The sequence below is a fragment of the Lepisma saccharinum genome, chromosome 17 (assembly GCF_977018435.1).
Source record: "Lepisma saccharinum chromosome 17, izLepSacc3.1, whole genome shotgun sequence".
NCBI classification, from domain to species: Eukaryota; Metazoa; Arthropoda; class Insecta; order Zygentoma; family Lepismatidae; genus Lepisma; species Lepisma saccharinum.
In genome coordinates, this window is record NC_139245.1 from 48,308,337 (window position 1) to 48,332,095 (window position 23,759).

The 23,759-nt window shown below is 39.0% G+C and overlaps 1 protein-coding gene across 2 annotated transcripts in view; it reads right to left on the reverse strand.

Annotated features, from left to right (window-relative positions):
• Positions 1 to 1,831: 1,831 nt before the first annotated feature.
• LOC146001734 (cytochrome P450 3A24-like) overlaps positions 1,832 to 23,759 on the reverse strand; it is a 46,428-nt gene continuing 24,500 nt past the window's right edge. For both annotated transcript variants that reach the window (XM_083139430.1, XM_083139431.1), the window contains exons 3-5: positions 17,235 to 17,389; positions 15,752 to 15,906; positions 1,832 to 3,394 (exon numbers count right to left, since the gene is read on the reverse strand). In XM_083139430.1, coding sequence (XP_082995556.1) covers positions 2,738 to 3,394; positions 15,752 to 15,906; positions 17,235 to 17,389 — 967 coding nt within the window. In that variant the 3' untranslated portion in view covers positions 1,832 to 2,737. The remainder of the gene's footprint in view (positions 3,395 to 15,751; positions 15,907 to 17,234; positions 17,390 to 23,759) is intronic.

Sequence of the window (23,759 nt, forward strand, 5' to 3'; positions counted from 1 at the left end):
TGCTTTAGAATATACTGTTAGGAAGGTAAAAGAAACTAACGAAGGACTAAAATTAAACGGTGTAACTCAGTTGTTAGCATATGCAGATGATGTAGACTTATTAGGGGATGATATAAATACAATTAAGACTAATGTTAAAGCATTTTTAAAAGCAGCTAAAGAGATAGGGTTGGAAGTTAGTAAGGAGAAAACTAAATATATGCTTACAGGCCGAAACCAAGTGTTAGGTAACAATCAAAATCTAATTATTGATAACAACTCGCTTGAATCAGTTTTCAAATAACTTAGGAGTAATACTAACAAATGCAAATTATATTAAAAAATGAAATAAAAAGCAGGCTTAATTCAGGAAATGCGTGTTACTTTTCTCTTCATAAACTTTTATCTTCTCGTATAATATCTAAGAAACTAGAAGTTATATTATGCAAGACAGTAATTTTGCCAGTAGTATTATATGGATGCGAAACGTGGTCCCTTACATTGAAAGAGGAACATAAATGAAGAGTGTTTGAAAATAATATCCTTAGAAAAATATTTGGACCTGAAAGGGATGAGGAGACAGGTAAGTGGAGAAGGTTACATAATTTTTAATAATGTCCAGATATTATTGGAATGATTAAATCAAGAAGACTTAGGCGGGCAGGCCATGTGGCACGAATGGGAGAGGAAAGAAGAGTTTACAGGATTCTTGTTGGGAAGCCTAATGATAAGAGATCAGTAGGAAGGCCAAGACAAAGACGGAGAGATAACGTTCAGATGGACCTAAAGGAAATCGGTAGGGATGGAAAAGAGTATATAGATCTTGCTCACAATAGGGACAGATGGAAGACCTGTGTTGGTGCAGCCAATAAACCTTCGGGTTTAAGAAGGCTAGAGAGTTAAATAGTTAGTTATATATTTTATGAAATGGTCAGGAATGGTCGTGGAGCTTGCAATGTAATTTTGTATAGTACATTGAGACCGCACATGATTTCTAAGTACTACTGTAAATCTTCGTAGCATTTAGACACTTTTTAGCACTCAGAAAACATCTGTCGGCATTGGTTGACGCTCATTTAAACGGGAACGCATACCCACACCATCCTGGGTTAGCGGAGTTGGGAATAAACGTGTGTTTTATCGTTTTCTTCAAGTTGTAATTTCCAGCAGTCATGAAGGATGTGAATCACTTACCTAACCTCAAGGCATGCACTACCAGAAATGAGACCATTCAGTTGAATGCAAGTGTCGAAACCGTTTATGGAAAGGCGAATAACTTCTTACATTTCTTCCAGAAAACTCACTACTCATTCGCATGTTTGAAGAATCACTTGAACAAAATTGTAGAAAGAGTAGAAATTGAATTTCTGAAAATTGATTTTCCACATTGAGATATGTTTGATTTGTTAGAACCAGGGTGGATAAAAAAATCATGATTTTAATTCCCAAAAATTATTTTGTTGATTTTTTAAATTTAAATCATTTTTTTTTATTTAAATCGATTTTTTAGATTTTTTTTAAACAAGATGCTTAAAATTGCTTGTGTGCTTTTTGGTTCCATAGAAAGGCTTTCTCTAGTAAACAGCTTTGTAAAATATTTGAACAGTTTGAATAAAGCAAATAAAACATTATATGTAAATATACATTTTTTTGATTCTGATACTGTACCTACTATGGAAATGTTAGTTGAGTGTGTTAATGAAACTATAACAATTTCAGTAAGTTTTCTTGTAGTGAAACATTGTGGATGGACTCTAAAATTGTAACTTAACATATTAACTTAAATATTTGTATAGTTTTTGAAGCTAAATGTTGGAGATTTTTTAATGGTAGTTTGAAAAATATCAACTGCTATCTTTTTTTACAATTTAATGATAATGACACTATTCACGGTTAAACATGATTAGTATTTTGTATATTTTTCTACACAAAATGTTTGCTATTTATACCTACAAAAATTATTGAATTATAAAACAAGAAAAATGTGTGTTTACATTTTCTTTCGTATAAGCTTCACACCATCAGTACATGTATATTATTTCCTTTCTTTTCCTTTCTTAGAGCCTAATAAACACCATTAACTGATTAAGAGTTGATTGTATTTTCACACAAAGTGATTCTGATATAAAAAAATCAATATGTGCATTATTCTAGAAATTAGGGATTTAAATATAATGCAAATTTGTATTATTTACATTTACAATATTTAGATTTCTACAAGAATTAGCATCTTTGAGGAGTACAATTATAACTTTACCATCTTAACAATGAACATTTTTTCATAATAAATTGTAATAACTACGTTAATACATATTTTTCCAGATACGGTTCAGAAATGATTTGGAAATGTTTTACACATGAGAAAGAAAATGAAAAGAGTGAATAATTTCCTATTTCCTCACCTCAATTCGAGCACTGGTCTTGGAGTGTCTCTCTTGCAACATGTATTTCTATCGCTGATCCACATTCACTGCAGAACATGTCTTTTTCGACCCAAGTTTTGCAGTAAACTATGAATTATAACCGAAACTAAGTGACATTCTTATAATTTTTGAAAATTGTATATGATGAATGCCAGATTTCATATATATATTACATACCCCACCCACCTACACATAGTAAAATCCTTTTTGCTGACACCAGTAAAAAAACAAAACGTCTCGAAATGAATAATACGTTACACAAAATAATATCACATGAAGAACACGTAAGTAATGATTGAATGTATTTTTAGAGCTGCCCAATTCACATCACGGACTTACATTTGACGGCTCTCCATACGCAAGTGAATGGGTCCGTATCTAACGAGAATTCCTCCTCCGGTTTCATACTTGATTTTGGTTTCGGGTGCGATGCTGAACTGGAAGGTCGAAAGTAGATGACACATGGCAACCTTCATCTGTAACCAAGCATACCTCATTCCTATGCAGTTCCTCGGTCCAGCCCCGAAAGGAATTAATGCGTACTGATGGATCCTTCCTTTGTTCTCTGCAAGATGGCGATCAGGGTCGAATACCTCTGGATCCGGGAAGTACTCGGGATTCCTGTGAAGGGCCCAGAGGGGGATCATCACCAGAGTCCCTTTCTTCACCTTCATCCCTTTGTAGACGAAATCCTTGTGGCACAGTCGTTCCAGTCTGACGATGGTCGAGTGCATCCTCATGGCTTCCGTGAGGCAGGCGGTTACGTAAGGGAGGCCCTGAAGCATTTCGTAAGTGATTTTTCCTCCAGCCTCTTCCAGCGCCTGTGACACTTCCTCGAACGCTTTTTGCTGGAGCTCCTGGTTCTGAGCCAAATGGTAGAGCGTGAAGGATAAGGAAGTGGAGGTTGTGTCGAAGCCTGCCAGGAGGAAATTGATTGCCTGGGCGATCAGGGTGTACTCGGTGATGTTCAGTTTATTGTCGGTGCCTTTCACCTGAAAGAGAAGAAAACTAATTCAGTTTGGATGTATAGGAATCCACGGATTGTAATTGCCATTATTTTGAAATTCGAATAAAAAAAGTGATATTTGGATAGTTGTATTTTTTGATCACAGTGATTTTTTTTAATATCTAGTTCTGTCAGACGGGAGAACTGATCACTTTTTGAAGGCTTGTCCGCAGCACAATTCAAAGAAAACCAAGCATATCTCGAGTACCCTATTATGCTTGCAAGGTGAAGCACCCGAGAATATAAATTTGTGTCTGATGTTTTAAAATTTATTTAAAACAATTGCCATGATGATAACAAAAGCACGTTGGTTATTTGCAGTAGCAATATTAAAGATGATAGAAATATCTTAAACCTGCTCTTCCTAGGCCTATTTGAGATTGATTTCTAGATATTAGCACAGATAAGGGTATTAGGTTATTTTATGTTGCTTTTCTGCCACTTTTGGCTAATCGCGACAATGAGGATGAGTGATGATATGAAATTGATGAAGTGACACTCACAAAGAACAATCTTCCCCAGACCGGATTTCGAACCTGGGACCTCTGCGTCGTGGCAAGCTGTGCTAACCACTCCACCGCGAAGTTCAGAGTCTGAAGAAGATGTTGTTGCTATACGGTTGAAACACTACGTTTATGGTGTGTTTATTTGGCAATAAATTCTATCTTGGTCAGCATTTTGAGTGTTTTATTAAGCATGGAAACAAGGCTCAATAGTGTTAACATGTCTTTTTGTTCTAATTTCAAAGTAAATACATAACACTGCAACTTCTATCCAAAGTAATGCATTATCATGTAGCACACAAATGTTTACAGGTATACGATAAAAAATTACCAATCCTGATTAAATAAAACAGTGGCCAATTTCAAAACAGAATATTTTGAACTTGTTCTCGATTTTTTCGAAGGTGGTTCTTCTAGCAACGTTCAATGAAATCTTTCATGATCTCTTTAGAGTCAATACTATCCTAGAGTTAAAATATAAGATTTAGATGAGTTCAACTTGAGTGGATTACATTTAGACCATTTACGTGGGTGAATCAAATATAAACGGGAATTTATTTCTTACCTGCAGGGAAAGTTTGGTGGAGTCCTGTGGCCTTGAGGTGATGATAGTGGGTGTATCTGGAGTCTGTTCCTTTCCTGGAGTCCTTGTCAACCTTTAACATCAGTCAGTAGGACGATGAGTGAGCAGGAGGTACACCCGTCCATTGCACAATGCATTATTATAAAATTTCTTACAAACGAAGGGGTAAAACAAAGTGAAATTTTGACCAGACTTCGAGCACAGTTTGGTGAGTCCACCCTTTCAAAGACCCGTGTGTATGAATGGCACAACATGTTTTTGGGAGGACGGGAAACTGTGGAAAATGAAAGACATCAACGGCGGCCAAGGACTTGATTGAAGGTGACCTTCGCTTGGCAGTCAGTGAAATTTCATCTGCAGCGGGCATAAGTTATGGTAGTGCTCACACGATCATTCACGAGAACTTGGGCTACAGAAAAATCTCTTCGAGGTGGGTCCCACGTCTCCGCACTGAGGAGCAGAAAAAGGTTCGACTGGAAATCTCTCAAAGGCACCTGGTTCGTTAAGAGAGAGAAGGGGATGAATTTTTGCACCGTCTTGTCACCTGTGATGAAACTTGGGTCCACCACTACACACCAGAGTCAAAACTGGCCAGCAAGGAGTGGCGGAAAAAAGAAGAGGCTGGGCCAGTCAAGGCCAAAAGCCACGCATCAGCTGGGAAGATTCTTGCCACAGTTTTTTTGGGATTTCAGAGGTGTCATTTTTATTGATTATCTTCATGAAGGAAGAACAGTAAATGCTGCTTACTATTGTCAACTCCTGGAAAGTGTTAAGGCTGCTTATCGGACCAAACGACGTGGTACACCCATCAGAAGTGTTCTGCTGTTTCATGACAACACCAGACCTCACACAGCTGGTGCAACACGTGACAAACTGGACGAAATTTTTTGGACACCACTTGACCATCCTCCATACAGTCCAGACTTATCCCCTTGTGATTATCACTTGTTTGGACCTTTGAAAGAAGCACTCGGAGGTAAGCGTTTTCAGGATGACGGAGAAGTGGAAGAGTTCGTGTGCAACTGGCTGCACACACTACCGAGAACTTTTTGGGACAAAGGGATTGCCAAACTCGCTATCCGCTGGCAAAAGTGCATTTCAGTTCAAGGGAGTTATGTAGAAAAGTAATTACTTTGTTTTGTATTTGTATTTTGTTTCAATAAATTATGAAAAATAAATTGATTCACCCTAGTAGATATTGCTTTGAGGTCCTGTTGCAGTGTTTCTACAGCCATTGCACTATTTCCTAATGGTGTTTGTATATACTGTATATTTGAGTGTCATCCGCATACTGATGCTATTTGCAGTATTTCAGTGCTTCATTAAAATCGTTGATGCATAGGGAAAAAGAGGATAGGACCTAGAATACTTCCTTGTGGTACTCCTTGTTTGAAACCAAGCCATTAGATATGCACGACTTATTCTCATGTACTAATTTTACACGTTAAATAAGACTGAAACTATAACAATTCTTTATCTTTTATACTGATTCATGAATCCTGAACGTTGAAGACCAAAAATGATGGAGGATCCTGCCCAGTACACAACACGTAATTACACTTTCCTGCACTCCTGCTAGGGAAACTGTTTACATGAGGTTGCAGCTGTTGTTACAATAACACGCCACTAGTTCTTGAATGAATGATATCGAGCACTGTAATGTTCTTGTGATAATCAATTACTTATCATTGCACTTCACAGAATTGCCACGAATGAAACGTAGCCATGTTAGGCCTACGTTATCCATAATTGTCCGCGACACGACGGCTTTTGGCTGTTGCCCGAGTGGCTTCTACACGAACACTGAAAACTGCAGAGTGTAAAAGATATGGCGGTAACAAGACACCGCGCTCAGAATGAATTAACCAATGGGAGTGCAGATTTCTTAAAGCATTATAACTGGGTAATATACCTGTTGCATTCAATTTCTGAAATAAATAAAGATTAAAAGGAATGGACAACAAAATTATTGAAGTTATAGGTGAATTCGTTCCCACAATGTCGGATATTAATAGGAATCTGATTCATAAATGGCAGGAAGAATGGAATCAAGCTACAGTAGGGAGAAGACTTTACAACTTCTTCCCAAACATAGAAGAAAGATTAGCGATGACACACGTACAACCATCTAGCGGCCTTCTTCACTTTCTAACTGGCCACGGGCCTTACGGCCAACATCTGGCTAGATTTAACCAAAGGCAAGGAGAATACTGTCCTACATGTCGCGAAGTGGTGGACTCAGCGGAACATACGCTCTACCACTGTCCCACACCTGACACGAAGAAAACGCGCCTATGGCATGAGCTCCCAAACTATGAGACATACCACTACAACACCTTAAACTACCTGGCAGACGCTGTAATAGCAGCTGAGTTGCGAAAATACCAATCATCACGAAACCAACTCCCAATACCTCAACTCCTTACTCCACAGAAACTTGTAATTGAGCAAAGAAGATCACCAAGGCTGCAGAACCAGAGACTTCTCCGATCACCAGAGCAACCGGCACCGGAGCTTAACGAAATGCCTAACGGAACTGACACAAACCCTTCGCTACACAATCTAAATCCCCTTTCCTCACAAGCCATCCTGATGCATCCCAGGCACCCCCCCCCCTGTTCCCTGAAGTTTCCAGGATTACTGTACTTAAGCTATACCAGTACTACCTATTCCATCTCCACTGAAACTTTACTCTCTACCTTTACTAAATCGAGGATCTGTCTCGTAATCCCATTCCGGAACAATCGCCTACAAAAAAAAAAAGTAATCTCACATTACTTGATTTACACAAATAATTTTCACGTCTCATGTAAACCAAGCCTGCACTGGTTACCACAACAGACTAGGTAATTAAACAAAAAATGAGTATTGTATCAAACATAATATTGTAACCATATTAATAGTTAATAAATAAACAGTTCATAAAAAATATACGGGGGAACCGTACAACTTTCGCGGAAAGACGTCCTGGTCTAAACGTAAAACACCAGGACAATAAGTGCACACCCCCGAATGTGTGGACTATGGGTACAACTAGGTGTTTCTCCCATTTATTTCATTTCGTTTCTCTACTATTCTAATCATAGTTGGCTTACCTAAGGACAATAAGAATGCAAACACTGTAAAACACGCTAGGAAACTGGGAATAAGCTAAAAATAGTTTGACTATGGATAAAGATAGAGAAAGTTATACCCTTCCTTTGATAATGGAATTTTATTGGAGCTCCAGTAATAATAAGCTAAATTGTATGTGGAGTGAGACATTCAAACCAATATGAACGAAAATTTTAAATATTACACATACAGAAGGATTATTCTGACTTCGGGTAAAAAATGGCTTATGCTATTTGCTAATATTTCATTCGTTAGACTTTGCATGTGAAATAGTGGACAAATTTCTTAATCTTACTACTTCTCATCCAGAAGCATCAATTTTCTTTCAAGGGGTAGTGAAATATTAAATCTTGAGTATAAAGATTAATAATTTCAGAGGAGTGTCACGGTCGTCCCGTCGATATTATTTAAAAATTATTTGTCCCGTTATATAAAATCTAGGAGTTAACTTAAAAATCAAGTCTAAATTTGAGAGACATTTCATGCTGAAAACTGTTGATGGAATTTGGACTGCGTTTCAAGCATTTCATAAAAATCAAAATGTTCCATTGTCGTCGAACGTTCGAGCAGACACCAGTTTACTTTTTACGTTAGCTCGCATTGCATTGTTGTATTGTTTCATGTGTATACGGTTATTTGTAGAGCAGTGAATACACATGGTCAAGAAGAGTACCGTACATGTTATTTCAATACGGAACTGCAACAAGAATTAAAATTCCTGCGTCTTGGCACAAACTCAAAAGTCAAATCTCGTGTTGTGTCAGATATGTGGCGTGAGTTTCTCGAGTATCAAGGTGAAAAATAACGCTGTTCTGATAAATAATTTTGGCATTCCTCAACTTCAGCATACGTAGGACTAACATCAAAGGTTGATCAGAAGGGACCAAAAACACTACGTAATAAGCAGGGTCCGGATTTTGATGACGTAAAAATATCTGAAAAATGATCTATAAAATGACCTAAAAATATAAATAAAACGACCTAAAAATCACATAAATTATGTCTTTATTTCAGGGTATGACAGTACGGCACAATTCTTACTTCTGTAACCTTCGAATTGAAATTACAAAGTGTATGTGAATTTTAGGTATAAAAATCTTACCTTACTCAGAATTATTGCGGTAAGTAATGCCGAGCGGCATGTAGCTTTATCCCTTCAATCATGTGGCGATAAAATTCTAGTTTTCATTGTTACCAACATCAAGGTGATAAATGTCAGTTCTAGGCTAAAAATGACTGAGTGAAAGGTAATACAATTACATTACGCCTTTTTGAACTTACGCAGAAAACAAAAACAACCAGAAAAAGACGTGAAACGCGAAAAAAGGATCAAAAAATGACGTTAAACTTAAAAAGATTACCTGTAACTTAAAAAATAGAAAATATGATGAAAAAAATGCACAATAAAATTCACATTTTTAAAACCAGAGGTTCGTATTCAGGATTTGACATCTTATCAAAATCCGGACCCTGGAACTCATATCGAGATTATAAGAATTACGAAATACAATTTGAAAACGGGGAGATCATATTTAATATACTGCTTATGATATATAATTTATGGGATCCACACTTTAATAAGTAATAATACGTTAATAATAACAATTATTTATAATTAAGCCTAACCGAGTTTTTAGAACAAGGTTCGGGGGGGGGGGGGTGTAAACTGACCTCCTTGGGAATCCATTTTTGGGTCAAAATATTATGTTCACTGTAATGACTGGGGACCCAGCAGAAGCGAACTTCAGCACTGGCAGATAACGACACAAGCCTGCAAAGGATGCGCTGTACTACAGGATGCCTGGAAGTCAGCAATTCCAGACTCTGGAGTACACTGGTGGAATCTGTGCATGGAAGCACTGGTTGATAAGCGTGAACCTCAGCAAAGTCCAGGGCTTTTAGAACTGCGTAAGTTCAATCGTGTTGTTCGGACACGCAGGATGTAAAATATTGCTGCAACTTTCAGAATCCACAAGAAAGACACATCCGACCGATTCGAGAGATTTGGACCCATCCGCATGATACATGTTAAAAGTGGACTACCGTGATCAAAGTTCTAAAAACCGCTGCTGGTATACGACCATTGACCATTGACCATTGGTGTCTCTACCTTTGGGAGGGCAGTGAGAGACATGTCATTGACAGGGGCAGGAAATTTCCAAGTTGGGAATGGCGAAATGAGTGGAGAAACGCCAGGCAGATCACTGTCAAAGCCTAGTGCTGACAGGATCTCGTCTGCACGGACACCGAATGGTCTAGTGGCGCGAGGATGTAGTCGGTACAGAGCCAGCCTTTTTCGTCTGAGACGGTATGATATGAAGGATGCGAAGGCACAATCTGGCGACGGGACTTGTACGGAAAGCACCGGAACACACACATGATGCACTGTGTCTAGGATGCGAAGCCGAGAAGGCAGGGCGGACGAATACACAATACATCCATAATCGAGCTTCGACCTGATAAGTGAACGGTGCAAGGAATGGAACAAAATGCATACACTATTGCTTCACATACTTTGACCACAAATTTTAAGAAGTTGTTGCTAGCCCAACAAATGTAATTATTAATCATCACTGTTATTTAACCATTATTTATACATTTAACTGTGTTCTAATTCCATTATAAGTTTCACTAAGCGTGCCATATTTCATTTTTATAATTATATTATTTGTCTTTTTAATGTTATAATTCCGACAAGAGTTTGTTCTCCCCCTCCGTGTGGGACTGCCTTGACGAGGCAAGGGGCTTAGTAGGGAGGCCATTTTCATCTCATCATTTCATTCATTCTTCATATCCGTATCTCACGTTTTCACCATTCCATCACGTCATTCGTCTCCATCCCGTTGACCTCCCTATAACTAAGGGTCCTACTAGAGGAGACAAGCTCGATAGAAAAAAACCCTATCCCAAGGTGTTTGTTTCACGTGCCGATGGGACAGTGTTGGCTGCAGGGGTAGTTGCAGTCGCGAACGTGGCCGCAGGGATTTAGGCTTCGTCCTTGCGTAACCTTCATTTTGGGGGGTAGGCCTTCTTCGGCATAGAGGGCGTGTCGAGGTGACCTTTTATGAACCCTTCTTAGAAAATCTTACTGTTTAAGGGAAAAAGATCAGCTTCAAACAGAGGGAAACCTCCAAAACGTGCGAGGCACCAGAACCCGCCTAGTATGTTGGAACAGACAAGTGACGTCACGTCAGTGCCACGACACCTTGTAGTTAGCATTGTCGAAAAGACAGATAGTAACGATGAATCTGCCAACAACAAGAAAAATGGAGCGGCAACATTAAAGGACCTGTCACCGTTCCTTATCAAATAGTAAGTGGACTATGCCGCTGGAAGTGATGTACCTGACATCAAAAAAATGCGCAACGGAAGCCTCCTCATCCAGACAAGTAGACATCGCCAGACTAACAACCTCCTTAAGCTTAGAACATTGGGTGACTTTCCTGTTCAGGTCGAACCTCGCCGTCAACTGAACGGTTGTAAAGGTGTAATTCTCCACTGGGATCTGTTGAACGCCACTGAGAAGGAAATCCTTCAAGAGCTATCAAATCAACATATCACAGCAGTGCAGCGAATAAAGACGCGAAAGTCTGGAGAACTTGTACCAACTGCTTCACTTATACCCACTTTTCAAACGACCACTCTCCAGGGTAAGGTACGGGCTGGATATTACACCCTGAATGTCCGGCCGTACATCAACAACCCGATGCGGTGCTTCAAATGTCAGCATTTTGGGCACACTCAGCCTTCCTGCAAGGCCACGACTGCCTTATGTGGCAAATGCAGTGAGCCCGATCAAGGGGCAGAGCCATCAGGTATATTTTAATGTATTTATCATGTATACTTTATGTATGTATCATGTATATTCTAATATACTTTTTAATGTATTTAGTATTTCTCTTTTACATTTATATTTGTATCATCAAATCTTGTATCATAAATTTGTAACTTACATATCTTTACATTTATACGTACTGCTGTACTAAGGGTCGTCAGCTGCTTTTTCAGCAGAATAATATCAACATGAATATATACATAAGTCAATATATATATACACATTGAAGAACTTCAACTTTTAATCCCTGAATTTGACCCTGACCTCATTTGTCTCCAAGAGACACATTTTCGCCCCAACGAGTCAGTGATTCTAAATGGTTACACGCTTTACCGCATCGACAAGCTTCCTGAGAGTCGTCGTGCACACGGTGGTGTAGCAATTGGTGTTCGAGACTCCATCCACTCAACACCACTCCCCTTCAAGCTGTCGCCGTGCGAGTATATTTATCGGAACCGATTACCATCTGCTGCGTGTACATAACAAGGAAGGAGCGTTTCTCTCTTGAGGATCTTCGGTATTTGTAGGATCAACTACCTACACCTCTGATTCTTTTGGGCGATTTTAATTCGTACCACGTCTATGGGGATCAGTTCGTACAGAGCCCCGGGGTCAGATTCTAGCAGAATTCCGTGAGAATTCCGTGAAGTGTCCGAGTTAGCACTCCTGAACGATGGTACTCCCACATACTTCAGCCCATCTTGTGGGAGGCATTCCGCACAGGATCTGTCGTTTTGCAGTCCCAGTCTGGCTCCAACTCTTTCTTGGAGCGTCCATAGCGATCTCTCTGGGCGTGATAATTTTCCTTTACATCTCGTTTTTAACCATCTTGAGGGATCAACGGGACACCTTCCTCACTGGCATCTCAGTCGAGCTGACTGGGGTGTTTACGAACGAACACTGCAAGTTGATATCGATCTTGCGCCGACTTTGCCTCCTATCGACGCCTTTGAACACTTCAATTTCCGTGTCCTTGATACCGCACATGCTTCGATTCCACATCCCAGTGGACCTGCGAAGCATTACCCAGTCCGCTGGTGGTCTGCGGATTTCAGTGCAGCCATCAAGCACCGGAATCGGGCTCTCGATCGTTTCAACAGAAGCCACACTGCCGCGAACCTTCAGCAGCTCCGCATTAAGCGTGCCCGTGTTCATCAGCTCATTCGCGCAAGTAAGAAGGCGTGCTGGATTCAATATGTGTCTTTTCCGACGAAGCAGGCTTCGTTGAAAGCCGTTTCGAACAAAGTACGTCGCATCGAGAGAGATACATCGACTCTTCCACTGAGTGCACTACAACATGACGGCACGTTAGTTACCAACGCTGGAGACATTGCAAATATCTTGGCCACGGACTTGTGGAATGCATCCAGCTCGGAGAATTACCAGCCACGTTCTCGCCGTGAAAAGGACAAGAACGATCTAAACTTGTTTTCCGAAGCAATAACACCGAGCGCTACAACTCTCCATTCAAGGAGTGGGAGTTCGATAATGCTTTTCGGGATTCGAAAAACACAGCTCCTGGAGTGGACAGGATCCACTACAAGAAGCTTCGTCATCTACCTCCAGCTGTTAGACATTTCCTTCTCACAGTATTCAACAGGCTTCGGTTGGAGGATTATTTTCGCTCGTCCTGGAAAGAGGCTATTATTGTTCCCATCCTGAAGCCAGGTAAAGATCGCACCGCAGCCTTGAGTTACAGGCACATTGCCTTAACTAGCTGTGTTAGTCAACAAATGGCTCACCTGGTTCTTGGAGGGGAACTCTTTGATAAGTAACTATCAATGTGGATCTCCCTCCAATCGTTCCACACTGGATCATCTGGTTCAGCTGGAAACGCACATTCAGGATGCTTTCCTCAACAAGGAACATTTAGTTGCCACTTTCTTGGAAATCCAAAAGGATTATGACACGACGTGGCGATTTGATATCCTCAAGCAGCTTCACTCTTGTGGTGTCCGTGGCCATATGGCGCACTTTGTTCAAAACTTCCTGTCAGGTCGAGATTTCCACGAACATGGTGGGAACTCCTTTGCGGACATTGATCTACAGGAGAATGGTGTTCCGCAGAGCAGCGTACTTAGTGTGACTCTGTTTACCATACCAGTGAATTGTGTTATGGCAAACATTCTTGCCTCTGTACATGGTCCCCTCTACTTGGAAGACCTGACAATCTTTTGTCGCTCACGGAATCTCACGTCAGCTTCTCGTCAACTCCAACTGACTATAATCCATTTGGTTGAGTGGTCCTCCCAAACTGGTTTCACCGTCTCATCCGAGAAATCCGTGTGCGTCCATTTTTGTCGTCAACGTACCTATCATCTTAAACCTGACCTATACATGGAAGATCGCCCCTGCGTTTCGTGAATGAGATCCGAATTTTCTCCGCCTCATCTTCGATACGAAATTTACTTGGCTACCTCACCTCCGCCAGCTAAAATTCTCCTGTCTAACATTCTATGCGTTTTAAGTCATACATCTTGGGGGTACTGGCCGAACGGTACTACTCCGCCTGTACCGTTCACTTATCAGGGCGAAGCTCGATTACGGTTGTGTTGTCTATTCGTCAGCCCGACCATATCGGCTTCGAATTATGGAAACTGTTCATCACGCTAGTATTCGTACGTGTTCCGGTGCATTTCGTACGAGTCCAGTCGCAAGTCTGTATGTTGAGTCATCTGAGCCGTCGCTGTCTCTTCGTAGACAGCGACTTACTTTGAACTACTACTTCCATCTTCGTTCAATGTCCTCTCATCCTTTGTATCATACCATCTCCGACGAGAGAAAGCTGACCATGTACCGACTACATCCTCGTGCCACAAGATCATTCGGTGTTCTTGCAGACGAGATCCTATCAGCACTTGATGTTAATTGTGATCTGCCTGGCGTCTCTCCACTCTTTCCGCCTCTCCCAACTTGGGAGTTTCCTGCTCCAGCGTTTAACTTGTCGCTTACTGCTCTTCAAAATGCAGAAACACTAATGGTCGAGTACCAGCAGCGGTTTTTAGAGCTTCGCTCTCAGTACCCGAATTTTAATGTGTTTTACACGGATGGGTCCAAATCTGCGGAATCGGTAGGATGCGCCTTTGTTGTGGACTCTGAAAGTCACAGTTTCGTCCTACACCCTGCCCGTTCCATCTACACAGCAGAGCTGTATGCTGTCCTAAAGGCATTGGATTTCGCAGATATTCACCTTATGAAGAAAGTTCTTGTATGCACAGATTCCACCAGTATGCTCCAGAGTCTGGAATTATCGAATTCCAGACATCCTGTGGTGCAGCGTATCTTTCGATGGCTAGTGTCCTTGTGTGCCAATGCCGATGTCCGCTTCTGTTGGGTCCCTAGCCACGTGTGCATATACCGGACCTGCTGCCAGCTAGCAACCTGCAGAATGTGTTCCGTTCTTGCCTTTTTTGACACTTGGCAGGCCGAGTGGGATGCGCAAACGGGGAACAAGCTTCACGCTATTAAGCCCACCACACGTGCAGGGCGTTCCTCGTCCCCTCCCTCTCGTCAAGATGAAGTTATTCTTACCAGACTACGTATTGGACACAGCGGTCTAACCCATGGTCACTTGCTGCAAGGGCTGGACACTCCTGTGTGTCATGTTTGTAACGTTGTTTTAAGTGCTCGGCATATTCTTATTGAATGTGCCGACTTCGTTATCCTCAGACAGACTTTTAATCTACCCAGCTAGTTGTCATCCCTGTTGGGTGATGACAACAGTATTTTATCCAAAGTTTTTAGATTTTGCGAAGAGCTGGTTTCTTCCCCGTCTGTGAGGAAGCTTTTAATACATTCTGATTTTTTAATGTGTTGTGCTTATTTTGTGCCGATCCTTTTACAGCCTTGCACTTTTAATTTTTTTCAAGGGGCTCTTCTTTTTTTTTTTTTAACTTTCAGTCAGAATTTTATGTATGGGGATATTTCTTCGTATACATAGAAGGGTGCAAAATGGCCTTAAGTGCCGATGCACCTAAAACTTTTTCAATCAATCAATCAAGAGCGGAACACTTGTATTCAATAAAGATCTTTCTAATGTAATCTAATTTGTAAATGAAACAAATAAAAAATAAAAATGTAAGCCTAAATTGTAACATATAGAATAAACATTGTGGGATACAAGCATTGCTAAGCACATGGTTTTAGCAATTATAAATTCCTCACGCAGTTGAACGCATGTTTTCTTGGGGATGTAAAGGTAAATATGCAAGCATTTCACAGAGAGACTTCTCCCGCATATGTTCCCTATTACGTTGATTAACTTATGTGTGTTTAAAGTACAATGGTACTAATATTGACAAATCTTACCTGTTGTTCCATTTCCAACATAGAATCAATGAAATCTCCGAATTTCTGGTTCGATTTACGTCTCTGATTGATAAGGTCTCTTGTCATTGCAGTAAAGTAATCCAGTGCCTTGCCATCAAATACATCGAAGAAGCGCTGGAGAAAAGGCAGATGAGCTGGAAAATAGAAATATTTCAAAACAGTTTTCTACGAAATCAGAATTCAATTACAACATATTTATCCTCAGCAATAAGCATTAGTTTTAAGGATTTTCAAAATCTGCAAAAGGATAACTTATATTTTACCTTTTATTATTATTATTATTATTATTATTATTATTATTATTATTGTTGTTGTTTGGGTGTACTGCGTGGACAGGGTGGTTACTCGCCGGGAATTCCTTGAATTCCGGGATTTATGCATGAATTTTTGGCGCTGGGAATTATGCGTGAATTCTGGTTGAATTTTTCTCCGTAGACGTGAAAAATTGGAATTCTTATTAATATAAATCCCATTGAATGAATACATATTTATTAATGTCCTGAGGCAAGTTTTTCACACTTTAGCCTTTATTTTTATCGAGGAAGGAAAATAAAAGAGAAAGCTGCGTGGAAAATAAACCAGAATTCTCTCGTTCCTTTTTGTTTTTTTAGTGTCCTTTGCAGAACAATCTAATCTGACACACAGGAAGATTATTGCAAAATATATTGAATTTGATTAGGTAAATTGGAAATTCTTATGAAATTAACAATTTCTCGTATATTACTATATCCCGTAACATTTGTGATTTGTATTTATAGATGTATTCCTAGTCTGAGTGTGCGAATTTGCAAATGTACATTGGGTTTTGATTGATTGAGTTAGAGTTTTAAGTCCACTTTATGCACAGTAAGGCTAATAGGGACTGGACCTACAGTTTAAAGTTCGATCCGAACCACTATGTGCCTCCACTTGGTGGATACATTGGGGTAGCACAGACCCATTATATTGTTAATATATTTGTGTGTGTATGTGTGTGTGGGTGGTGACAGGCGGTAATACGTAAGGTTGAAATGAAGAAAACATCTGCTTGTACACCCTTGAATTTTTTTAAAGTTCGCGGGAGTTATGCTTGAATTTTATCATGGTGCTAGTGTGGTCCTGGTGGAATTGAGGTTGACATTTCAGTGGGATTCATGAATATTAGCGTGCAAATTGTGCATGATTATTGTCATTAATTTTTCTCTTACATTCTATGTGTTTTTAAGCGATGTATTTTTATATATGCTGGTGCAGAAGTTGTCAGCATCTTGCTTTGAATTTTCTTTTAATTCTTGAAGCTCTTATTGGGTCAAATAAAGTGCACGAACATGGTAATACTCATGGATCCCACTGTACTACCCCTTACGTCCCTATAACAGCGCATTGATTTATTATCAAGTTTAATAATTGGTTTATTAAATGTACATTCAAGAGCTTGGAATGTTTCCCCTAAGTTAAAAGTATAATGAACAAGTGCCCTTACTGCTTATGTAGACAGGTATCAAACTGTCGACGGGGCCGAGCAGAGCTATTCTTTCAAGCATCTCCCTGAATTCACTGTTTGGTTCTCGCAGGGATTGGATCTTAGTTCCAAACACCGTAAGTCCAATGACGTCAGTTCCCAAGGCAGAGAGGATCCTAAAAAAAATACAATAATATCTTTACGTACAATTCATACACACACGCACACACACACGCACGCACACACACACACACACACACACACACACACACACACACACACACACACAAAACCCAGGCCGTAACAAGGGGGCATGCACCCATCGAGCTATGAAATATTTTAAAATCCTACAAAAATAACGTTGATGATTTCAAATTTTGCAAGAATTTCGATTTTGTCCGTGCATAGATGAAAGGATTCCTGGGCTGGGTTACCTTCCCAGATTCAGAGCTGCATTCCACCAGGCGCAACCCCAGATTGCGGATAGTGGATCGGCCAGCAGATATGTTGGTTAGCTGGAAACAGTCGCGGACAAGCAGCAGCAGGATTGGACGAGGCAGTGAGATGCGGTGTCTGCATCTCAGTAAATATTGCAAGGCTCCGAAGAAAATCTTGCGATGTGGCGAGGAGAGCCACCACTAAATAAGCTCAGCTACTGCAGCCTTGCAGTAAGGCTAAGGGAAGGAAACTCCTAAAATAAAACCAAAGGGTAGGAGGAGCTCAGTAGGCGTAGGGAAGCCAATCTTCCTAAGGGAAATAACCCTAAAAATAAATTCCTGTTCCTCCAAGATATGCGTGTTGAGCGCGAGGCCAGCACCCTAGCACCATAAAAATACCATCCGCTAAAAATTCTCAACAAGAAAAAGCCGGACAGATTCATGGATGTCGAAAAAAGCATATGAAAAGGACTCAGAATATGTTACACATAGGAACTTGGAATGTAATGACACTCCTGAAGCCAGAAAAGATGCAAGAATTGTCTGAGCAAATAAAGAAAACACAAATTGACATAATTTACTTGCAAGAAACTAGATTGAGTGGAAATGGTATAATAAATAAAAGGGACTACACAGTATTCTATAGTGGTACAAACAATAAAAGAGGACAGGCTGGTACAGGTTTCATTGTACAAAAAACAATCCAAAACCACATAATTAGATTTATACCTAACAACGAAAGATTATGTAAACTGACAATTAAGGGCAAGTATAAAAATATAAACCTAATCTACACATAACCACCAACTGAAGATAAAGAAGAGGAAATAAAATAAATCTTCTATGAAAATATTCAAAATCTGGTAGACAATGTTCCAAAAAGTGATGTAATAATTATATTAGGTGACTTTAATGCAAAGCCTGGAAAAGAACAAATATATAGTAAAATATCAGGTAAGCACACATTACATAATGTAACAAGTAAGAATGGAGAAATATTGTGTGAATTTGCCGCTGCAAATAACCTGATAGTTATAAGCACCCAGTTCTAGCTTAAACGAATACATAAAGGAACGTGGATATCAACTGACCAGAGAACTATTAATCAGATAGAACATGTGTTGATTAACAGCAACAAAAACATCTGATAAATGACGTAAGATCTTTAAGAAGTCCAAATATTAACTCTGACCAGATATTGGTGCGAGTAATCCTAAAACAGACTATCCCTGCCATGTATAAGATAAAATCTTCGCAAAATAGTAAATGGGATAAATTAAACCTGCAAAACCCCCTAAAAAAATTGAAGCAATATCAAGCAGTATTACATGAAAAATTGAAAAATATCCAGGAAAGTAAATATGTTAATGAAGAATGGGGTAACATACAAACTGCGATAAACGAAGCAGCTACAAAAGTTATACAAAAGGAAAGAAAAATCAAAAAAATGAATGGTGGGATGGAGATTGCAGAAGGATTATTCAAGAAAAGAACAAAGCAAGAAAGAGAGCAATGCAAGTAAAGACCCAAGCCAGCCAAGAAATATATAATATAAAAAGGAAAGAAGCTAATAAAATGTGTAGAGATAAGAAAAAGAGATGGTTGAATGATAAAATACAAAAGTGAGTGAATTATAAGTAGAATGAAACAAGAAATTTTTTCAAAGAGGTGCAATCCTTTAAACAACAGCAAACAGTATCGCGAATGATGTGTAAAGATATAGAAGGTAACATCATCTCTGAAAAAACACTAGTCCTAAATAGATGAAAAGAATACTTTAGAAAGATTCTTAATAATAATGTAACAACAAGTATGCAGACACCAATAGAACAGAACGACATTAATCAACAAGAACTACATCCCCCGTCGTGGAATGAAATAAGCCACATAATACAAAATCTAAAAACAAATAAAGCTGCAGGGTCAGACAACATCCCTCCAGAATTAATTAAAAATGGAGGGAGAACATTGAAACAGAAGTTGCACAAGTTGATATTAAGTGTATGGAATGACGAAAAGTTACCAACTCTATCGAATAAAGGTATAGTGTGTCGAATTTTCAAAAAGGGAGATTATGATAATTACAAGCCAATTACACTCTTAAACATTGCATATAAAATACTGGCTATAATACTAAATAGAAGGCTAATGGAAAGCACTGAATACAATTTCACGAATATCAAATGGGATTCCGAGCCAACCGATCAACTATAGAAAATATAGTCATAGTAAGACAGATTTTTTAAAAATGGTATGAATATAATATTGGACTCTACAACTTGTTTATAGATTTTGCTCATGCATTTGACTCAGTGCACAGGAACAAAGTAATAGATGATTTAAAATTATATGAAGTTCCATCTAAGCTAATTAGACTAATTATGTTAACCTTAACCAACAATAAAGCAAGAGTCAAGTGATAACACCATTAAGCCATGTGTCCATGATAACAAATATCCAATATGCTGACCAAGGCAGAGTTTATTTTATTTTAAAACATAAACTAGACGTTACGTTTAAACCTTCTAGCAATGTCTTCTTCAGACTCTGCACCAAATACAAATGAAATAAGGTACAAAACAGGAAGATATATATACACAAAAATCACTTCCCTCCAGACACAAGAATATTAGAAAGTTGTTTATCTGGAACATTCCTTTCCAGGTGTTCCACCAGGTGGAAAAAAATATAAAAGGAAGACAAGATAAGCTACCTAGATATATTGATAAGAAGGAAGAGAGGACAAGAAATTGGCATCAGATGAACTGTGCAGCAGTGGTATTCTGTCACAAGAGAAGTGATGTAAGTGAGGTGACCAAAATAAATTTTATAAAGAATATGGAGGACAGAATCAAGAAAATATGCACGACAGAATGTGAAAAGAAAAAATAAATAGCCTATGGAAACAGCTGGAAAAGAATGGTTACGAGAATGAAGATAGACTGAACATAAACAGAAGAAGAAGGAAGATAAGTGGCAGGTGAGAAGAGCACGAGAAAGAAAAAGATGAAGAGAAAGGAAAAGAGATGTGGTTTGGCATAAGGAGTATGGGGAAGACCACAGAAAACATATGCAAAGTGCTTAGGAAAGCGAGCATTAAAACTTACAGGAAGGGAGGACAAAGCATCTTAAGAATAGCGAAGAATGCGAACAAGAAAAAGGAAAACAGAGAAGAGGAAGAGGAAGGGATTATCTACGAAGTGAAGTGTAAATGATTTCAGAGTGTGTACGTAGGAGAAAAAAATGAGGCTTAAAGACAGGTTGAAAGAACTGTAAGCAGTAACTTAATATTTGAAAGAAAAATCTTAAGAAGAATTATGGACCTCTGAAAGAACCCGATGGAAATTGGAGAATACGAACTAACGAAGAACTCAATAAATTAATAAGGAATGAAAACATAGTAAATTTAATTAAATCACAAAGATTAAGGTGGTTTGGGCATATAAATAGAATGTCTGATGAAAGATTAGTGAAATAAATCTGCGAATGGAAACCAATCGGAACACGAGCTTTAGGCAGGCCAAAGAAACGATGGGAAGATGAAATAATTCAAGATTTCAAAGACATTGAAGTAAACAACCGGACGAAGAGCATCCAGGATAGGAAAAAGTGGAGAGATGTTGTTGAGAAGGCCAAAAATTCAATGCATGAAGTTGTAGTTCCTCAAGAAGAAGAAGAAGATGATGAATGGATTGTTTCTGGAGAGAGGCAGGATCCAAAGATCTGCAATATTTGGTAATTTTAGTTCTATATAGGGAAAGGAATTTAAGGTGCAAAATTATTGTCGGGAAAAGGAAAAAAAAGTTCTGAAAATGTTTCCAAAAAGGTGTAAAAAAATGTGCTGATAAAATGCCTTTATTCAATGCTCTCCTTTTCTACGCCTTCTATATGTAATGTGCGCGGACCGCATAGAGAACTGTGGTTCTGCCGGATAGGTTTCGTTGAAGTTCGCGTTTTCTCTCGCGGGTTCTCCTACATTATCCTGGGAACTATTGGGACTGCAATGATTATATTACACCATTTTATACCTCTCGTTCTGCTCTACAAAATGAGACTATAGGATTTTATGTAGATGCTCAAGAAGAGTGAAAATCATTTATTTTTCTGTCCAATTTTTTAAAGAAACATGAAAGAAAAAGAAGGAAAAAGTATAGAAGCATCAAGGAGGTTATAAAAAGGGGATAAATGTGCTAATCTCATGAAAAGGTGCAAAAAGGTGCAACAAAGTGTGTTCATACTTGATTTCATGTCCTAAAATACATATCTCAAACTATCGGTATGAAAACAGCTAAATTTTTGGAAAGGTGCTCCACCTAAAATTCTGTTCCCTTTATAACCATTGATGATGCAAGGCTACCAGACGTCCCGATTTAGTCGGGGAAAGTCCATTTCTTTTAATCCATTTTAGGACTTTCATCGTCTCAGCTCGAACTTGCTATAAAAGAAGACTCTTGCACTACTGTATACATTGTACTGGTTATGTAAGACATTCTGTAGAAAACTGTGTACATTGTTAAAATTGTTTTGAATTTTTACGATTCAAAAACAGTTGTTTGACGCTCAACAAACAAATTGGAATCCCTTGGTTATTCAATGGTTTCTTCGATAACAATGTTATTAATTTATTACATTAATTTTCATAGAGGAGAATTTTGTATACTCTTTACATTATAGAACAAAGATTCCTCAACGACTGCAATACAAAAACAACCATATTAGAGCACTGGCGTACGCAGGATTTTTTTCCCGGGAGGTGCTGAAATTGTAAATGCGGATAGTATGTAGCTGCTTTGTAATTTGTAGGAGGCTGCATACACAATAAGATATTTTAGAACTTTCCACCTCCAAAAATGACAGTCGTATACCAGACTGATTTTGCCCGAGTTCTAAACTTCTGAAAATAATGATTTTCACAAGATTTCGGAGGGCGTTGTAGCCCCATCAGCTCCCCCTCTGCATACGCCAATGTATAATGGAAACATTAACTCTTTCTCCAACAGGTTTTTTCTGCAACTGATGACGATCCTGTCAGTAATGGATTTTCCAAGACACACAACAAATTAAGTACGAGATTCCGTTAAGCGGAATTAATTTTAGTGCAACTTTTTTCATTGTAAGATGCAATGAAATATCATGATGAAGGCGTTCATGAGGCTAGAACTTAAGCACATAAATTAATATAAAATTTTTTACACTGATGTGTGGCTTTCCGAAAGTTTAACATTAAGTATCTCAAGTTATTCTGTTTGGTTTCAAAGCCTGTGTCCGAAAGGTACAAAGAGCAGACTTGAAGTGTAGTCTTGACGGAAGTGACGCCACCTAGTGCAGTTTTAAAGCGCCAAGTACACGAGCAATCCATACCGAATCTAGGACAATTGCGAGAAAGCAAAAATCACGGACAATTTTAATGATTTTGACGGTGAAAGTAATTTTAAAATTAATGGTAGGACAATTGCGACGATCAGGATGACTAAACCACAGGTGCACCATAATTGACAGCCCTTCATTCCTATCCCCCAAGTCTGAAATCACAGGAAGTTGAATCTAGGCGTCTGCTTATCTGTCCTGCGGTATACAGGTTTTGTGTGCAGGTGTCATAAATATCTGGAATACCCCACCCACCCTTCGTCTAGCAGCGGAAGATTGCTAAGGGGTGAAGCTTTAAAAATCTGCCATTGCTGATCCACACTTGCTCTGGTGCATTTCACTTGGTAGTAATTCGGATAGCATACTTAATTATGGAAGTTATTCAAACGGAGAAAGGAAAACCTGCCGCACTGTACGATGGTCACTCTTATCGTCAAGTTGCTGTAAATAAGACAATGTTACGTGGATGTGTCTGCAGGAGAAAGCTAAAGATTGTATGGGAAGGTTAGTGAGTAACAACAACCTAACCTTGTCAGTCTCAAGCCTGGACAAAGTGTGAGAGGAATCAGTGTTCTATTCGAAAATATCATCAATATTTCACATAATTCTCTTGTAAGAGGTATTTTACGGGTTATTAAGTCACCCTTGAATTTGATAGAAGACTTAAAAATGTCATCACAATTGTCACTTTCACTTGTAACTGTGTTCATCGCAATTGTCCGGCTACCATCGAGACCACAGC